General features: G+C 36.5%; 1 protein-coding gene across 1 annotated transcript in view; it reads right to left on the reverse strand.

The window, feature by feature from the left end:
- TNMD (tenomodulin) overlaps nucleotides 1-20,862 on the reverse strand; it is a 156,641-nt gene extending 135,779 nt beyond the window's left edge. Inside the window, exons 1-2 of the mRNA XM_056539352.1 lie at nucleotides 20,778-20,862; nucleotides 20,415-20,552 (exon numbers count right to left, since the gene is read on the reverse strand). Of these exons, the coding sequence (XP_056395327.1) occupies nucleotides 20,415-20,552; nucleotides 20,778-20,819 (180 nt within the window). The 5' untranslated portion in view covers nucleotides 20,820-20,862. The remainder of the gene's footprint in view (nucleotides 1-20,414; nucleotides 20,553-20,777) is intronic.
- Between the last annotated feature and the right edge of the window lie 1,003 nt (nucleotides 20,863-21,865).

Here is a 21,865-nt window from a genome sequence, read left to right on the forward strand (position 1 = left end):
CAATTTGTACCAAATTTCGTTCCTGGGTAAATTCAAAATGACAACAATACTGGGGGGGGGGGCTTTTTTCAGTCCTTGTTGCCTTGGTACAAATTCACACAGGGCAAAAAAGATTTTACCCCCTGATTTGCTCAGGTAAAATCCGGAGGAGAAATTGGATGAGAATTTATAAGTCTTTTCCGTACGGTTATATAAACGCTCTGAGGATGTTCAGATTTGGCGCAGATTTGTGTAGAACCTAATGAAATAGCGTCAGACCAGGTGCAGCTTCCATCAGGGGTCGTCTCCTTCTCTGCCGCAACACGAAGAACGTCTGAAGGGATCAGAACAATCCAAGAAACTAATAGACTCCGGCTGAAGGTCGGGATCGGCGCCATCCAGGATCAGATACAATGTATCAACTCCTCCTCCTCCTGACATTCCCAATGTTCCAAAACTATTTCTAGAACTGGATACAAAGGAAGTAATGGACATGATGACACCTAAGGAGCACACAGCCCGGGAGATACAGGAGGCCCGGGAGATATAGGAGGCCCGGGAGATATAGGAGGCCCGGAGATATAGGTGGCCCGGGAGATACAGGAGGCCCGGGAGATACAGGAGGCTGGGAGATACAGGAGGCTGGGAGATATAGGAGGCCCGGGAGATACAGGAGGCCCGGGAGATACAGGAGGCCCGGGAGATATAGGAGGCCCGGGAGATATAGGAGGCCCGGGAGATATAGGAGGCTGGGCGATATAGGAGGCCCGGGAGATATAGGAGGCCCGGGAGATACAGGAGGCTGGGAGATATAGGAGGCCCGGGAGATATAGGAGGCTGGGCGATATAGGAGGCCCGGGAGATATAGGAGGCCCGGGAGATACAGGAGGCTGGGAGATATAGGAGGCCCGGGAGATACAGGAGGCCCGGGAGATACAGGAGGCCCAAGAAATATATATATCGGTTACAGCAGGTGCAATGTAGCAGTGTTGAGTGATTTGTAGAAAAGACAAAGCTATCTGAACAGCAGCCTATATTTGGGGTACACACTGATTTGCCGATGGAGTTTTAGGCCAATGTATACCGTGACGTATTCGTGCTGCCAATGTGTACCGTGACGTATTCGTGCTGCCAATGTATACCGTGACGTATTCATGCTGCCAATGTATACCGTGATGTATTCCTGCTGCCAATGTGTACCGTGATGTATTCGTGCTGCCAATGTATACCGTAATGTATTCATGCTGCCAACGTATACCGTGACGTATTCGTGCTGCCATTGTATACCGTGATGTAATCGTGCTGCCAATGTATACCGTGACGTATTCGTGCTGCCAATGTATACCGTGATGTATTCGTGCTGCCAATGTATACCGTGATGTATTCATGCTGCCAATGTATACCATGATGTATTCGTGCTGCCAATGTATACCGTAATGTATTCATGCTGCCAACGTATACCGTGATGTATTCATGCTGCCAACGTATACCGTGATGTATTCGTGCTGCCAACGTATACCGTGATGTATTCATGCTGCCAATGTATACCGTGATGTATTCATGCTGCCAACGTATACCGTGATGTATTCGTGCTGCCAACGTATACCGTGATGTATTCATGCTGCCAACGTATACCGTGATGTATTCGTGCTGCCAATGTATGCAGTGACGTATTGGTGCTGCCATTGTATACCGTGATGTATTCGTGCTGCCAATGTATACCGTGATGTATTCATGCTGCCAACGTATACCGTGATGTATTCGTGCTGCCAACGTATACCGTGACGTATTCGTGCTGCCAAAGTATACCGTGACGTATTCGTGCTGCCAATGTGTACCGTGATGTATTCGTGCTGCCAATGTGTACCGTGATGTATTCGTGCTGCCATTGTATACCGTGACGTATTCGTGCTGCCAATGTATACCTTGACGTATTCGTGCTGCCAATGTATACCGTGATGTATTCGTGCTGCCAATGTATGCCGTGACGTATTCGTGCTGCCAATGTATACCGTGATGTATTCGTGCTGCCAATGTATACCGTGATGTATTCGTGCTGCCAATGTATACCGTGACGTATTCGTGCTGCCAATGTGTACCGTGATGTATTCGTGCTGCCAATGTATACCGTGATGTATTCATGCTGCCAACGAATACCGTGACGTATTCGTTCTGCCAATGTATGCCGTGATGTATTCGTGCTGCCAATGTATACCTTGATGTATTCATGCTGCCAATGTATACCGTGATGTATTCGTGCTGCCAATGTATACCGTGACGTATTCGTGCTGTCAATGTATACCGTGATGTATTCATGCTACCAACGTATACCGTGACGTATTCGTGCTGCCAATGTATACCGTGACGTATTCGTGCTGCTAATGTATACCGTGATGTATTCATGCTGCCAACGTATACCGTGACGTATTCCTGCTGCCAATGTATACCGTGATGTATTCGTGCTGCCAATGTATACCGTGATGTATTCATGCTGCCAACGTATACCGTGGTGTATTCGTGCTGCCAATGTATACCGTGATGTATTCATGCTGCCAATGTATACCGTGATGTATTCGTGCTGCCAATGTATACCGTGATGTATTCGCACTGCCATTGTATACCGTGATGTATTCATGCTGCCATTGTATACCGTGATGTATTCGTGCTGCCAATGTATACCGTGATGTATTCATGCTGCCATTGTATACCGTGATGTATTCATGCTGCCATTGTATACCGTGATGTATTCGTGCTGCCAATGTATACCGTGATGTATTCATGCTGCCAACGTATACCGTGGTGTATTCGTGCTGCCAATGTATACCGTGATGTATTCATGCTGCCAATGTATACCATGATGTATTCGCACTGCCATTGTATACCGTGACGTATTCGTGCTGCCAATGTATACCGTGATGTATTCGTGCTGCCAATGTATACCATGATGTATTCGCACTGCCATTGTATACCGTGATGTATTCGTGCTGCCATTGTATACCGTGATGTATTCATGCTGCCATTGTATACCGTGATGTATTCGTGCTGCCAATGTATACCGTGATGTATTCGCACTGCCATTGTATACCGTGATGTATTCGCACTGCCATTGTATACCGTGATGTATTCGCATTGCCAATGTATACCGTGATGTATTCGTGCTGCCAATGTATACCGTGACGTATTCGTGCTGCCAGTGTATACCGTGATGTATTCGTACTGCCAATGTTTACCGTGATGTATTCGTACTGCCATTGTATACCGTGATGTATTTGTGCTGCCAACGTATACCGTGATGTATTCGTGCTGCCAATGTATACCGTGACGTATTCGTGCTGCCAGTGTATACCGTGACGTATTCGTGCTGCCAGTGTTTACCGTGATGTATTCGTACTGCCATTGTATACCGTGATGTATTTGTGCTGCCAATGTATACCGTGATGTATTCGCACTGCCATTGTATACCGTGATGTATTCGCATTGCCATTGTATACCGTGATGTATTCGCATTGCCATTGTATAGCGTGATGTATTCGTGCTGCCAATGTATACCATGATGTATTCGTGCTGCCAACGTATACCGTGACGTATTCGTGCTGCCATTGTATACCGTGATGTATTCGTGCTGCCAATGTATACCATGACGTATTCATGCTGCCAATGTATACCGTGATGTATTCGCACTGCCATTGTATACCGTGATGTATTCGTGCTGCCAATGTATACCGTGACGTATTCATGCTGCCAATGTATACCGTGATGTATTCGCACTGCCATTGTATACCGTGATGTATTCATGCTGCCAATGTATACCATGATGTATTCGCACTGCCATTGTATACCGTGATGTATTCGTGCTGCCATTGTATACCGTGATGTATTCATGCTGCCATTGTATACCGTGATGTATTCGCACTGCCATTGTATACCGTGATGTATTCGCACTGCCATTGTATACCGTGATGTATTCGCATTGCCAATGTATACCGTGATGTATTCGTGCTGCCAATGTATACCGTGACGTATTCGTGCTGCCAGTGTATACCGTGACGTCTTCGTGCTGCCAGTGTATACCGTGATGTATTCGTACTGCCAATGTTTACCGTGATGTATTCGTACTGCCATTGTATACCGTGATGTATTTGTGCTGCCAACGTATACCGTGATGTATTCGTGCTGCCAATGTATACCGTGATGTATTCATGCTGCCAATGTATACCGTGACGTATTCGTGCTGCCAGTGTATACCGTGACGTATTCGTGCTGCCAGTGTTTACCGTGATGTATTCGTACTGCCATTGTATACCGTGATGTATTTGTGCTGCCAATGTATACCGTGATGTATTCGCACTGCCATTGTATACCGTGATGTATTCGCATTGCCATTGTATACCGTGATGTATTCGCATTGCCATTGTATACCGTGATGTATTCGCATTGCCATTGTATAGCGTGATGTATTCGTGCTGCCAATGTATACCATGATGTATTCGTGCTGCCAATGTATACCGTGACGTATTCGTGCTGCCAATGTATACCGTGATGTATTTGTGCTGCCAATGTATACCGTGATGTATTGGTGCTGCCAATGTATACCGTGATGTATACCGTGATGTATTCGTGCTGCCAATGTATACCGTGACGTATTCGTGCTGCCAATGTATACCATGACGTATTCATGCTGCCAATGTATACCGTGATGTATTCGTGCTGCCAATGTATACCGTGACGTATTCATGCTGCCAATGTATACCGTGATGTATTCGTGCTGCCAATGTATACCATGACGTATTCATGCTGCCAATGTATACCGTGATGTATTCGTGCTGCCAATGTATACCGTGATGTATTCGTACTGCCATTGTATACCGTGATGTATTCGTGCTGCCAATGTATACCGTGACGTATTTGTGCTGCCAATGTATACCGTGACGTATTCGTGCTGCCAATGTATACCGTGACGTATTCGTGCTGCCAATGTATACCGTGACGTATTCGTGCTGCCAATGTATACCGTGACGTATTCGTGCTGCCAATGTATACCATGATGTATTCGTGCTGCCAATGTATACAGTGATGTATTCGTGCTGCCAATGTATACCGTGATGTATTTGTACTGCCATTGTATACCGTGACGTATTTGTGCTGCCAGTGTATACCGTGATGTATTCGTGCTGCCAATGTATACCGTGATGTATTCGTACTGCCAATGTATACCGTGATGTATTCGTGCTGCCAATGTGTACCGTGATGTATTCGTGCTGCCAATGTATACCGTGATGTATTCGTGCTGCCAATGTATACCGTGATGTATTTGTACTGCCATTGTATACCGTGACGTATTCGTGCTGCCAATGTATACCGTGATGTATTTGTACTGCCATTGTATACCGTGATGTATTTGTGCTGCCATTGTATACCGTGACGTATTCGTGCTGCCAATGTATACCGTGATGTATTTGTGCTGCCAATGTATACCGTGATGTATTGGTGCTGCCAATGTATACCGTGATGTATACCGTGATGTATTCGTGCTGCCATTGTATACTGTGACGTATTTGTGCTGCCATTGTATACCGTGACGTATTGGTGCTGCCAGTGTATACCGTGATGTATTCGTGCTGCCAATGTATACCGTGATGTATTCGTACTGCCAATGTATACCGTGACGTATTCGTGCTGCCAATGTATACCGTGATGTATTCGTGCTGCCAGTGTATACCGTGACGTATTGGTGCTGCCAGTGTATACCGTGACGTATTCGTGCTGCCATTGTATACCGTGACGTATTCGTGCTGCCATTGTATACCGTGCTGGGTCTATTGAGCTCAATGGACTAAAGACAGTTCTAACCCGGTGACCCCGTCTACTCTTACCCTTTACTTATGTTTTGTGAGACTGAAAAGCGGCAGCCGGCACCAGGTGACTACATGAAGTCCATAAAACTTGTATCCCAGTGTATACCCCAAACATAGGCTACTTTTCAGATGTGAACATGGCCTAACAGTATTAGATGTAGCAGAGTTGAGTGAAAATGTAGCAGGTTATGGAGGATAGCTAAGGCTGGGTCCGGCGTCCGGCATAGGAGAACTCAACCTAAATCTCGACATAACTGATCTCGCAACTGATGACAACTGACAACTGTCCGGTGTGTCCAACCATCCGGCGTCAAAATTGAGACACTGGATGATTTTGAACTCTCCCATTCAAATGAATGGGATCAGTTCTAGCCTCAGTCCCCCCCCCTCCCCCGGTGCAACATGTCAGATGTAGCAGTGTTGAGTGGAAATGCAGGGTATGGAGGATAGTACAGCGTCAGATGTAGCAGAGCTTGGTGTATTAGAAGCAACAAAGCTTGTAGAGAAGAAGCACAAGAGGAGTCACATATAACAAACCTCGTGTGTCAGATGAAGTAGAGCTGATAGAGATATAGCAGAGGTAACAATTGCCAATATAGTAGGGTTGAGTTTGTCACATGCACCTGAGAGGATATGAAGAGATGCTGCAGTTTTTGGTAAATCTGATGCAGCAGAGCTCAGTGTGTCACGTGCAGAAGGACATGTAGAGATCCAGAAGTGTTAAAGGGGAAATCAAGTGAAAAACTATTTGTAATCTTAATCCCTCCAGAGCAGGAGAGGTTTGCTATGAGGATTTGCTTCTACTCTGGACAGTTCCTGAGACAGACAGAGGTGTCAGCAGAGAGCTCTGTGGTCAGACAGAAAAGAAAAACTCAACTTCAGCAGCTGATAAGTACTGGAAGGATTAAGATTTTTTTTATTAGAAGCGATTTACAAATCTGTTTACGTTTTTGGAGCCAGTTGATGGAATACCCCTTTAAGTCTATGTGATGCAGCAGAGCTGAGCCTGTAACACACTGACAAGTCAGGTGCAGAGCAGCAGAGCGAAACACAATATATGGTACATGGCATGTGGAGATGTAGGAAAGCTGATACATCTGCAATACCAGACTCGGCCCACATCAAGAGAGGCGCTGTTTTTCTTGATTGAGGACCATTAAACTTTAATATTGATCCAGACATATAAGAATCTATATAATAAAGGTTCTGCAGGAGCTTCAGCCACAAATACTTTATTAAAAGCAGAATTCTGAGGCTGAGAGGGAATGAGAGGAATATTTGGAGAAATAGTTGGCATCCGGCACAAAGCCACAAATATTCCCAGAGCCCTCGGTCTCCCTGGCACCAGATGTTATACTGGCAGCGAGGCCCTGTCTGCGCTCTGCCTGGCACTGTCTGGGTCCTATATACAGGGCATTGTTATTATGGGGGCAGAGGGAACATTGTGAGGAGGACGGGAACCAAACCCAAAGTTATCAGTCTCATCGAGGTGCAGAGGAGAGGAGTTTATTACTTACACAATGGCGTCATATGTGCGGCCTGTGATGGCGCTGAATGTGGTAAAGATACAAAATCCGAAAGAGTAAATCTCTATAATAAGGTTATTTAGGATCTTATCACAGGAAAGAAAATTCACATCCTGGAGGATCCATCACAAGCAAAGATGAAAGACACAAATTATATACTGTACAATCATTATATACTATACACTCATTATATACTATACACTCATTATATACTATACACTCATTATATACTATACACTTATTATATACTATACACTCATTATATACTGTACACTCATTATATACTATACACTTATTATATACTATACACTCATTATATACTGTACACTCATTATATACTATACACTCATTATATACTATGCACTCATTATATACTATACACTTATTATATACTATACACTCATTATATACTATACACTTATTATATACTATACACTCATTATATACTGTACACTCATTATATACTATACACTCATTATATACTGTACAATCATTATATACTATACACTCATTATATACTATACACTCATTATATACTATACACTCATTATATACTATACACCCATTATATACTATACACTCATTATATACTATACACTCATTATATACTATACACTCATTATATACTGTACACTCATTATATACTGTACAATCATTATATACTATACACTCATTATATACTATACACTCATTATATACTATACACTCATTATATACTATACACTCATTATATACTGTACACTCATTATATACTGTACAATCATTATATACTATACACTCATTATATACTATACACTCATTATATACTATACACTCATTATATACTATACACCCATTATATACTATACACTCATTATATACTATACACTCATTATATACTATACACTCATTATATACTGTACACTCATTATATACTATACACTCATTATATACTATACACTCATTATATACTATACACTCATTGTATACTATACAATCATTATATACTATACACTCATTATATACTGTACACTCATTATATACTATACACTCATTATATACTGTACACTCATTATATACTATACACTCATTATATACTATACAATCATTATATACTATACACTCATTATATACTATACACTCATTATATACTATACACTCATTATATACTGTACACTCATTATATACTGTACACTCATTATATACTATACACTCATTATATACTATACACTCATTATATACTGTACACTCATTATATACTATACACTCATTATATACTGTACACTCATTATATACTGTACACTCATTATATACTATACACCCATTATATACTGTACACTCATTATATACTGTACACTCATTATATACTATACACTCATTATATACTGTACACTCATTATATACTATACACTCATTATATACTGTACACTCATTATATACTGTACACTCATTATATACTATACACCCATTATATACTATACACTTATTATATACTGTACACTCATTATATACTATACACTCATTATATACTATACACTCATTATATACTGTACACTCATTATATACTATACACTCATTATATACTATACACTCATTATATACTGTACACTCATTATATACTGTACACTCATTATATACTATACACCCATTATATACTATACACTTATTATATACTGTACACTCATTATATACTGTACACTCATTATATACTATACACCCATTATATACTATACACTCATTATATACTATACACTCATTATATACTATACACTCATTATATACTATACACTCATTATATACTGTACACTCATTATATACTATACACTCATTATATACTGTACAATCATTATATACTATACACTCATTATATACTGTACAATCATTATATACTGTACACTCATATACTGTACACTCATTATATACTATACAATCATTATATACTATACACTCATTATATACTATACACTCATTATATACTGTACAATCATTATATACTATACACTCATTATATACTATACACTCATTATATACTGTACAATCATTATATACTATACACTCATTATATACTATACACTCATTATATACTGTACACTCATTATATACTGCACACTTATTATATACTATACACTCATTATATACTGTACACTCATTATATACTGTACACTCATTATATACTATACACTCATTATATACTATACAATCATTATATACTATACACTCATTATATACTATACACTCATTATATACTGTACACTCATTATATACTGTACAATCATTATATACTGTACAATCATTATATACTATACACTCATTATATACTGTACACTCATTATATACTGCACACTTATTATATACTATACACTCATTATATACTGTACACTCATTATATACTATACACTCATTATATACTATACACTCATTATATACCATACACTCATTATATACTATACACTCATTATATACTATACACTCATTATATACCATACACTCATTATATACTGTACACTCATTATATACTATACACTCATTATATACCATACAATCATTATATACTATACACTCATTATATACTATACACTCATTATATACTGTACACTCATTATATACTGTACAATCATTATATACTGTACAATCATTATATACTATACACTCATTATATACTGTACACTCATTATATACTGCACACTTATTATATACTATACACTCATTATATACTATACACTCATTATATACTGTACACTCATTATATACTATACACTCATTATATACTATACAATCATTATATACTGTACACTCATTATATACTATACACTCATTATATACTATACACTCATTATATACTATACACTCATTATATACTGTACAATCATTATATACTGTACAATCATTATATACTATACACTCATTATATACTGTACACTCATTATATACTATACACTCATTATATACTATACAATCATTATATACTGTACACTCATTATATACTATACACCCATTATATACTATACACTTATTATATACTATACACTCATTATATACTATACACTCATTATATACTGTACACTCATTATATACTATACACTCATTATATACTATACACTCATTATATACTGTATATTCATTATATACTATACACTCATGATATACTATACACTCATTATATACTATACACTTATTATATACTGTACACTCATTATATACTATACACTCATTATATACTGTACACTCATTATATACTATACACTCATTATATACTGTACACTCATTATATACTATACACTCATTATATACTGTACACTCATTATATACTGTACACTCATTATATACTGTACACTCATTATATACTATACACTCATTATATACTATACACTCATTATATACTATACACTTATTATATACTATACACTCATTATATACTATACACTTATTATATACTGTACAATCATTATATACTATACACTCATTATATACTGTACACTCATTATATACTGTACACTCATTATATACTATACACTTATTATATACTATACACTCATTATATACTATACACTCATTATATACTGTACAATCATTATATACTATACACTCATTATATACTGTACACTCATTATATACTATACACTCATTATATACTGTACACTCATTATATACTATACACTCATTATATACTGTACACTCATTATATACTATACACTCATTATATACTATACAATCATTATATACTGTACACTCATTATATACTATACACTCATTATATACTATACACTCATTATATACTGTACACTCATTATATACTGTACACTCATTATATACTGTACACTCATTATATACTATACACTCATTATATACTGTACACTCATTATATACTGTACAATCATTATATACTATACACTCATTATATACTGTACACTCATTATATACTATACACTCATTATATACTGTACACTCATTATATACTATACACTTATTATATACTATACACTCATTATATACTATACACTTATTATATACTGTACAATCATTATATACTATACACTCATTATATACTGTACACTCATTATATACTGTACACTCATTATATACTATACACTCATTATATACTATACACTCATTATATACTGTACAATCATTATATACTATACACTCATTATATACTGTACACTCATTATATACTATACACTCATTATATACTGTACACTCATTATATACTATACACTCATTATATACTGTACACTCATTATATACTATACACTCATTATATACTATACACTCATTATATACTGTACACTCATTATATACTATACACTCATTATATACTGTACACTCATTATATACTATACACTCATTATATACTGTACACTCATTATATACTATACACTCATTATATACTGTACACTCATTATATACTGTACACTCATTATATACTATACAATCATTATATACTGTACACTCATTATATACTGTACACTCATTATATACTGTACACTCATTATATACTGTACACTCATTATATACTGTACAATCATTATATACTATACACTCATTATATACTGTACACTCATTATATACTATACACTCATTATATACTGTACACTCATTATATACTATACAATCATTATATACTGTACACTCATTATATACTATACACTCATTATATACTATACACTCATTATATACTGTACACTCATTATATACTATACACTTATTATATACTATACACTCATTATATACTGTACACTCATTATATACTATACACTCATTATATACTATACACTCATTATATACTATACACTCATTATATACTGTACACTCATTATATACTATACACTCATTATATACTATACACTCATTATATACTGTACACTCATTATATACTATACACTCATTATATACTATACACTCATTATATACTATACAATCATTATATACTGTACACTCATTATATACTATACACCCATTATATACTATACACTCATTATATACTATACACTCATTATATACCATACACTAATTATATACCATACACTCATTATATACTGTACACTCATTATATACTGTACACTCATTATATACTATACACTCATTATATACTGTATATTCATTATATACTATACACTCATTATATACTATACACTCATTATATACTATACACTTATTATATACTGTACACTCATTATATACTATACACTCATTATATACTGTACACTCATTATATACTATACACTCATTATATACTGTACACTCATTATATACTGTACACTCATTATATACTATACACTCATTATATACTGTACACTCATTATATACTATACACTCATTATATACTGTACACTCATTATATACTGATACACTCATTATATACTGTACACTCATTATATACTGTACACTCATTATATACTATACACTCATTATATACTGTACACTCATTATATACTATACACTCATTATATACTGTACACTCATTATATACTATACACTCATTATATACTGTACACTCATTATATACTGTACACTCATTATATACTATACAATCATTATATACTGTACACTCATTATATACTATACACTCATTATATACTATACACTCATTATATACTGTACACTCATTATATACTATACACTCTTTATATACTGTACACTCATTATATACTGTACACTCATTATATACTATACACTCATTATATACTGTACACTCATTATATACTATACACTCATTATATACTATACACTCATTATATACTGTACAATCATTATATACTATACACTCATTATATACTGTACAATCATTATATACTATACACTCATTATATACTGTACACTCATTATATACTATACACTCATTATATACTGTACACTCATTATATACTATACAATCATTATATACTATACACTCATTATATACTGTACACTCATTATATACTATACACTCATTATATACTGTACACTCATTATATACTATACACTCATTATATACTGTACACTCATTATATACTGTACACTCATTATATACTATACAATCATTATATACTGTACACTCATTATATACTATACACTCATTATATACGATACACTCATTATATACTGTACACTCATTATATACTATACACTCATTATATACTATACACTCATTATATACTGTACACTCATTATATACTATACACTTATTATATACTATACACTCATTATATACTGTACACTCATTATATACTATACACTCATTATATACTATACACTCATTATATACTATACACTCATTATATACTGTACACTCATTATATACTATACACTCATTATATACTGTACACTCATTATATACTATACACTCATTATATACTATACACTCATTATATACTATACACTTATTATAAACTATACACTCATTATATACTATACACTCATTATATACCATACACTAATTATATACTATACACTCATTATATACTGTACACTCATTATATACTATACACTCATTATATACTATACACTCATTATATACTGTATATTCATTATATACTATACACTCATTATATACTATACACTCATTATATACTATACACTTATTATATACTGTACACTCATTATATACTATACACTAATTATATACTATACACTCATTATATACTGTACACTCATTATATACTATACACTCATTATATACTATACACTCATTATATACTGTATATTCATTATATACTATACACTCATTATATACTATACACTCATTATATACTGTACACTCATTATATACCATACACTAATTATATACTATACACTCATTATATACTGTACACTCATTATATACTATACACTCATTATATACTATACACTCATTATATACTGTATATTCATTATATACTATACACTCATTATATACTATACACTCATTATATACTGTACACTCATTATATACTGTACAATCATTATATACTATACACTCATTATATACTGTACACTCATTATATACTATACACTCATTATATACTATACACTCATTATATACTATACACTCATTATATACTGTACACTCATTATATACTATACACTTATTATATACTATACACTCATTATATACTGTACACTCATTATATACTATACACTCATTATATACTATACACTTATTATATACTATACACTCATTATATACTATACACTCATTATATACTATACACTCATTATATACTGTACAATCATTATATACTATACACTCATTATATACTATACACTCATTATATACTATACACTCATTATATACCATACAATCATTATATACTATACACTCATTATATACTATACACTCATTATATACTGTACACTCATTAATCAAAAATAAAGAAAATATGTTGTAATGGAATGAAACATTCTATATGTGACTGCAATGTTGTTGTATGTAAACACAATATTAGAGCAAAAGAAGAAGATTATTGAAGGAAAGTGTATAGTAGGGAGGAGGCACTAGCCTGGATACAAGATGAGATACGGTTGGGATACATGGAGGCTCTAGTACCCTGTTGCCTGGATACAAGCTCAGATACAGTTGGGATATATGGAGGCTCTAGTACCCTGTTGCCTGGATACAAGCTGAGATACGGTTGGGATACATGGAGGCTCTAGAACCCTGTTGCCTGGATACAAGATGAGATACAATTGGAACAAACAGCTCCTGAATTTGTCACTAAAGACAATAGAAAATGTCTTCCAGTGTGTAGTAAAGACATGTGTAGCCATCACATTACCTAAAAGTTGCCTCTAAGGGGGACATTTCCTAATCTAGTCTATTCTGGGCACGCTTATAGACCAGTGTATGTGGTCGTCTCCTGTCTATAGGTCTCACAGCCCTTGATAAATTCTGTGCTCAGACTTCAGGGTCTACAGCTTAAACTGCATTTAGACCTGCTCCAACATGGTCGGACATTTCAGTGTATTTTGGGCAGATGCGACTTGTCGCACAAAAGTCGCACTTGATAAATTCAGCACCAATGCATTTTCCAATGCATTTCCGTCTAAAATAGACCAGAATGCATCATGTTCTAAAAATCCTCTACAGTAAAAGTCGCAGAAAAGTCGCACATATTTAGACTGCGACTTTCTGTGCGACAAATTTAGACATGAAAAACCAGTCTAAATCCTTTGATAAATCTCCCCCTAAGAGTCCTGTTATCGGGCCGCCGGGGAAAAAGATTTATTCCATCTTGTAGCCAGACCCAGTGTTAACTCATTTTATGTCAATGAGTATAGAAGAGAGAAGCGCCGGGATAAAATCTTGATGGTCTTCTGCCACCACTAGGTGGAGCTGAAGAGCAGATATTTACACATTGAACTTAAAGGGGTACTCCGGTACTCCGGTACTCCAGCGTTCTGAACATTTTATTCAGAACACTCTGAGCCGGAGGCTGCGATTGTGATGTCATGGCCACACCATCTTGTGACGTCGCACCACGCCCCTTCCATTCATGTCTATGGGAGGGGGCGTGTCGACTGACACGCCCCCTCCCATAGACATGAATGGAAGGGGGCGTGGTGTGGCGGCACAAGAGAAGCGTGGCTGTGATGTCACAACAACTGTTCCAGGGGTCCCGCTGCTATCCTTTGGATAGGGAATAAGATGTCTAGCATCAGAGTACCCCTTTAATGAAGGATCATTACTGGCTCCCCCTAGAGGTTAGCTTGTATACATGAATATCATCATGAGTAGTGTTGCTCGCGAATATTCGCAATTCGAATATTATTCGCGAATATCGCATATTCGCGAATTCGCGAATTTTGCAAATATAGCGCTATATATTCGTAATTACGAATATTCGATTTTTTTTTCTTCACAGTACACATCACAGTGATCACCCCTCTCTGCTTCCAGCTTGTGTGGTGTAAAGAAGGCGCTAATACTACTGTGTGAGACTGGCGTGCGAAAATTTGCATATGCGAAAATTAGCATATGCTAATTCTCGCATATGCGAATTTTCGCGTACGCTAATTTTGTATATGCTAATTTTCACATATGTTAATTTTCGCATACGCGACTTCGCATATGCGAAAATAAAACGAGGATATAACGAATATGCGAATATTCGCGAATATATGACGAATATTCGTCCATATATTCGCGAATATTCGCGAATTCGAATATGGCCTATGCCGCTCAACACTAATCATGAGGGGTTAATAAATGGGATCCACCACTTAAACCTGCTATAAAACAATAACTGTAATAAAAGTCATTTCCTTTAGACTCTAGAACCCGTTCAGTTCAGGCATCTTGGCTCTTACGTGGCGCTGCGCATTTTTTTTTTCCATGAGCTCCTGGCAGGACGATGGAAACTTCTGGAAAAAGCATCGATCAGATTGGATGCGGCAGGTAATGTGAACTGGGGCCGGGAGGAGCTGGGCAGATATTTGTGAGCGAGCGCACGCTGCGCCATAAAACTTTATAGACTCGTTTATACTGGAGGATTTCTCATAGGTCTGAACTTCAGTTTACAAGACATTTGGAGAATTTTAACTATCAGGTCTGTAAGTGCTGAAATATTTTAGGAGGGAAAAGCGAGAGGAGAAAATCTTTCCATTTATCCATCTGTCGGATTCAGTCAACCGAGAAGCCTTTATTTTATTTTATTTCAGCTTCTGGAACTGATCATTTTTAAAGGGGTACTCCGCCCCAGGCATCTTATCCCCTCTCCAAAGGTGGATGGTGGATAAGATGTCCGATCGGGACCCCGTGATCTCTGTGGCGCCAACCCGCCGTCATCACTGGCTCTGTGCATGATGATGGGGCGATGCAGAGGACAGAGCATCATGATGTCACGCTCCGCCCCCGTGATGTCATGGCTCCGCCCCGTCTATGGGAGGGGGCGTGGCGTGGAACCAGTTGATTCAAAAAAAAAAATGTTTTCAACCGGAGCACCCCTTTAATACAAGTCTATGGGAGGGGGCGTGGCAATCGCCACGCCCCCTGCCATAGACTTGTATTAAAGGGGTGCTCCGGTAGAATTTTTTTTTTTTTTAATCAATTGGTTCCACAAAGTTAAACAGATTTGTAAATTACTTCTATTAAAGAATCTTAATCCTTCCAGTATTTATCAGCTGCTGTATGCTTCAGAGGAAGTTGTTTTTCTTTTCGAATTTCTTTCCAGTCTGACCACAGTGCTCTCTGCTGACACCTCTGTCCATGTCAGGAACTGCACAGAGCAGGAGAGGTTTGCTATGGGGATTTGCTTGTACTCTAGACAGTTCTGGACAAAGACAGAGGTGGCAGCACAGAGCACTGTGGTCAGACTGGAAAGAACTATACAACTTCCTGTGGAGCATACAGCAGCTGATAAGTACTGGAAGGATTAAGATTTTTACATAGAAGTAATTTACAAATCTGTTTAACTTTGTGGCACCAGTTAATTTAAAGAAACAATAGTTTTCCACCGGAGTACCCCTTGAAGGGGATGGGACGTGATGCGACGGGGCGGAGCCGTCATCATGCAAAGAGTCAGTTTGCTCTGTAGTGATGACGGCGGGGTGGCGCTGCAGAGATCGTGGGCGTCCCCAGCGGCAGGACCCCAGCAATCAGACATCTTATCCCCTAACGTTTGGATCGGGGATAAGATGTCTTGGGGGGGGGGGGGGAATGGAGTACCCCTTTAAATAAATAAGGAACCCACTAAATAAAATAAATAAATACATGCAAAATACATAAATAAATAAATAATACACAATAAATAAATGCATAATAAATAAATAAAAAATACACAATAAACAAATGCATAATAAATACTAAATAAATAAATAATAAATACACAATAAATAAATAGATAATAAACAAATGAATAAATAAATACATACTAAAAAAATAATCAAATACACAATAAATAAAAGCATAATAAACAAACAAATAAATAAATGCATAATAAATAAATAAATGCATAATAAAATAAATAAATAAATAAAATAATTCACTAAACCTAATTAAGATGTAAAGGATGTGGCCACAACATGATGGACATTCCATTTTACTTTTTTCTAACACCTGTTGGAAAGGGGCATGTACGTATAATTCTTACCAGAGAAGATGCTGGGCAGATTAACAACTGCAAATATTGTCCTTCTGCAATACCCCCCCCCCCCCCCCCCCCCCTGCTTGACAAAGGGGCGTAGTTTAGCTGGGAAGGGGCGAGACATAAATATGACATCCTATGCACCAGCATTTTGCTGCACAATTAGATGGTGTAAATAGATGGTGTCAATTTACACTAGACAATCTGAGGCACTTTGTGGAATCTGGAGCATCCTTACACTGTCTAGTCTAGGATTACACTGTCTAGTCTAGGATTACACTGTCTAAGAATTTAACAGGATTAGTAAATGTACCCCATTATTTACTGTATCTGCATTGTCCCCACATACTAGAACTAAATACTATATATTTTTTTCTTCTGTAAAATGATGAGTGACATCTGTCTGACGCCATCAGATGGAACCAATTGATTCAGCCCCATAGATGTAGCAATTTCAGCCCCATAGATGTAGCAATTTCAGCCCCATAGATGTAGCAATTTCAGCCCCATAGATGTAGCAATTTCAGCCCCATAGATGTAGCAATTTCAGCCCCATAGATGTAGCAATTTCATGTTGAGAGTTGTAGTTTTGCAACAGCTGGAGAGTCAGGGGTTGAGGAACACAGGTCTAAAGTAGGGTTTTCCAACCAGGGGGCCCCCAGCTGTTGCAAAACTACAACTCCCAGCATGCCCGGACAGCCTTTGGCTGTCCAGGCATGCTGGGAGTTGTAGTTTTGCAACAGTGGAGCCACACTGGTTAGGAAAAACTGGTCTAAAGAGAGGAAGGTCTCTACACCAACATAGAACTGGATTCTTTACTGTAAGAGCAGTGAGATGAAGATGCAGGTAAGGTGTCCCTGTACTTCAGAGCAGTAGGCACTCCATATGGTGCCTCTGTGCGACATTGTAATATATACATATATTTTTTTTAAATGTATTTTATTTCAAAAGCACACAATTATAAGGTTATAAAACTTTCTGGTGTAAATTGTATAGTTATGATAGTAGACACCACTATACACCTCCCCTCCAGCTCTATCTGTATACTGCTGCTGCTATCTCTATAGGATCAGGATATATAGTAGTTATACACCTCCCCTTCAGCTCTATCTGTATACTGTTGCTGCTATCTCTATGGGATCAGTATATATAGTAGTTATACACCTCCCCTTCAGCTCTATCTGTATACTGCTGCTGCTATCTCTATAGGATCAGGATATATACTAGTTATACACCTCCCCTTCAGCTCTATCTGTATACTGCTGCTGCTATCTCTATGGGATCAGGACATGTAGTAGTTATACACCTCCCCTTCACCTCTATCTGGATACTGCTGCTGCTATCTCTATGGGATCAGGATATATACTGTAGTACTTATACACCTCCCCCCAGCTCTATCTGTATACTGTTGCTGCTATCTCTATGGGATCAGTATATATAGTAGTTATACACCTCCCCTTCAGCTCTATCTGTATACTGCTGCTGCTATCTCTATAGGATCAGGATATATAGCAGTTATACACCTCTCATCCAGCTCTATCTGTATACCGCTGCTCTGTATATGGGATAAGAATATATAGTAGTTCTACATCTCCCCTGTAGCTTTATCTATATACTGCTGTTATCTCTATAGGATAAGGATATACAGTAATTATACACCTCCCCTCCAGCTCTCTGTATACTGCTGGTATCTCTATGGGGTCAGTATATATAGCAGTTATATCACTTCCCTCCAGCTCTATCTGTATACTGCTGCTGATATTTCTATGGGATCAGCATATGTAGTAGTTATACCCCCCCCCCCCCCTTCCAGCTCTATCTGTGTACTGTTGCTATCTCTATGGGATCAGGATTTACAGTAGTTTTACATCTCATCTTCAGCTCTATCTGTATACTGCTGTTGCTATCCCTGTGGGATAATAATAATAACAATAATAATAATAATAATAATAATAATAATAAAAAAATAATAAAAAGTTTTTAAAAATCCTCTCCAAAAAATGACCTGCTTTCTGAGACACCACTAATCATCTCACCTTTTCTGGCATCTGTTTCCAAAAATCCTTCAGGAAGAAAAGCAGCATGAGAAGTGTCAGGATCATCAGGAAGCACACACACACTGACAGAATTGCACATTTCTTGAAATTCCTTTTTTGCGGTTTTGATATTTCTCCCTTAAAAAAGGCAGAAAAATAAATGCACTAAATAAATAAATAAATAACTCAAATAAATAAATAACTCAAATAAATAAATAAATAACTCAAATAAATAAATAAATAACTCAAATAAATAAATAACTCAAATATATAACTCAAATAAATAAATAACTCAAATAAATAAATAAATAACTCAAATAAATAAATAAGCAACTAAAATAAGTAAAAATCTTCTGCTCTGACCTGCTGCAGCGCGCTCTCCTCCAGGTGATCGTCCCCCTTCATATTGGTCAGGACGGTCTGCGGGATGGATGGACGGATGGATGGAAGCAAGAGCTGCTATTGTAAAATTTAGACTGAGCCGCGTCTTCGCTACCACAGGAGGGAATTGTATTTCAGTGACATCATGATTTACCATTCCAGACTTTTTTTCCCTTTTTTTTACTAGGGGTGTAATTTTCTTTAGCAGAGGAAAAACTTTACGATTTTATAACCCACAGATATAATGAGGGTAGATGGGCACTAAATATGTCGTACGGATTCTTATTTAGAATCAAAAATCCCTTACGGAACACCCCGCAGATTATTCAATTATATAATAATTTCATTGGACTTTTTACTTTTTTTTTTTTTTTTTTTTAAATGTGTTTTAAATTTGGATACATTCCTTCTGCAGTAAAGGGTGAGTTTCCATTTGGTGATTTATTTATTTATTTTTTATGCAAAAACTCTCCCAAAAACGTTCAAGTTGCCACATGGCATTTTTGATTAAAATAATAATAATAAAAAAATAAAATAAAATAAAACAACATTCAGATCTTAGCCTTTTCCACGTTGACATTTTTTTTTTTTTTTTCTTTGGCATTTTTTGGGTCAGTGACAGATTTCTAAAATCACACAATTTGAGACTATAGTGTTTTTTTTTATTCTTGCCATTTCTTGATGACAACTAAAACACAAAGTGGGTATAACGGTGGCATTTTTATTGGCATTTTTATTGGCATTTTTTCCTTAGTCTTCAAAAGAAATCCTTGATACACAAGATGAAAGAATCACATGACTTTTAATGAGAAAAATACAGAGTAAAAAACACCTAATTATGTTATCCTGCATCTAGGGAGAACAAAATAAGAGGGCAGTTTGGGGGGGAAAATGCCAGATATATAGTAACTATACCCCTCCCATCCAGCTCTATCTGTATACTGCTGCTGCCATCTCTATGGGATCAGGATATATAGTAGTTATACCCCTCCCCTCCAGCTCTATCTTTATACTGCTGCTATCTCTATGGGATCAGGATATATAGTAGTTATACCCCTCCCCTCCAGCTC

The sequence above is a fragment of the Hyla sarda genome, chromosome 9 (assembly GCF_029499605.1).
Source record: "Hyla sarda isolate aHylSar1 chromosome 9, aHylSar1.hap1, whole genome shotgun sequence".
Lineage (NCBI taxonomy): Eukaryota > Metazoa > Chordata > Amphibia > Anura > Hylidae > Hyla > Hyla sarda.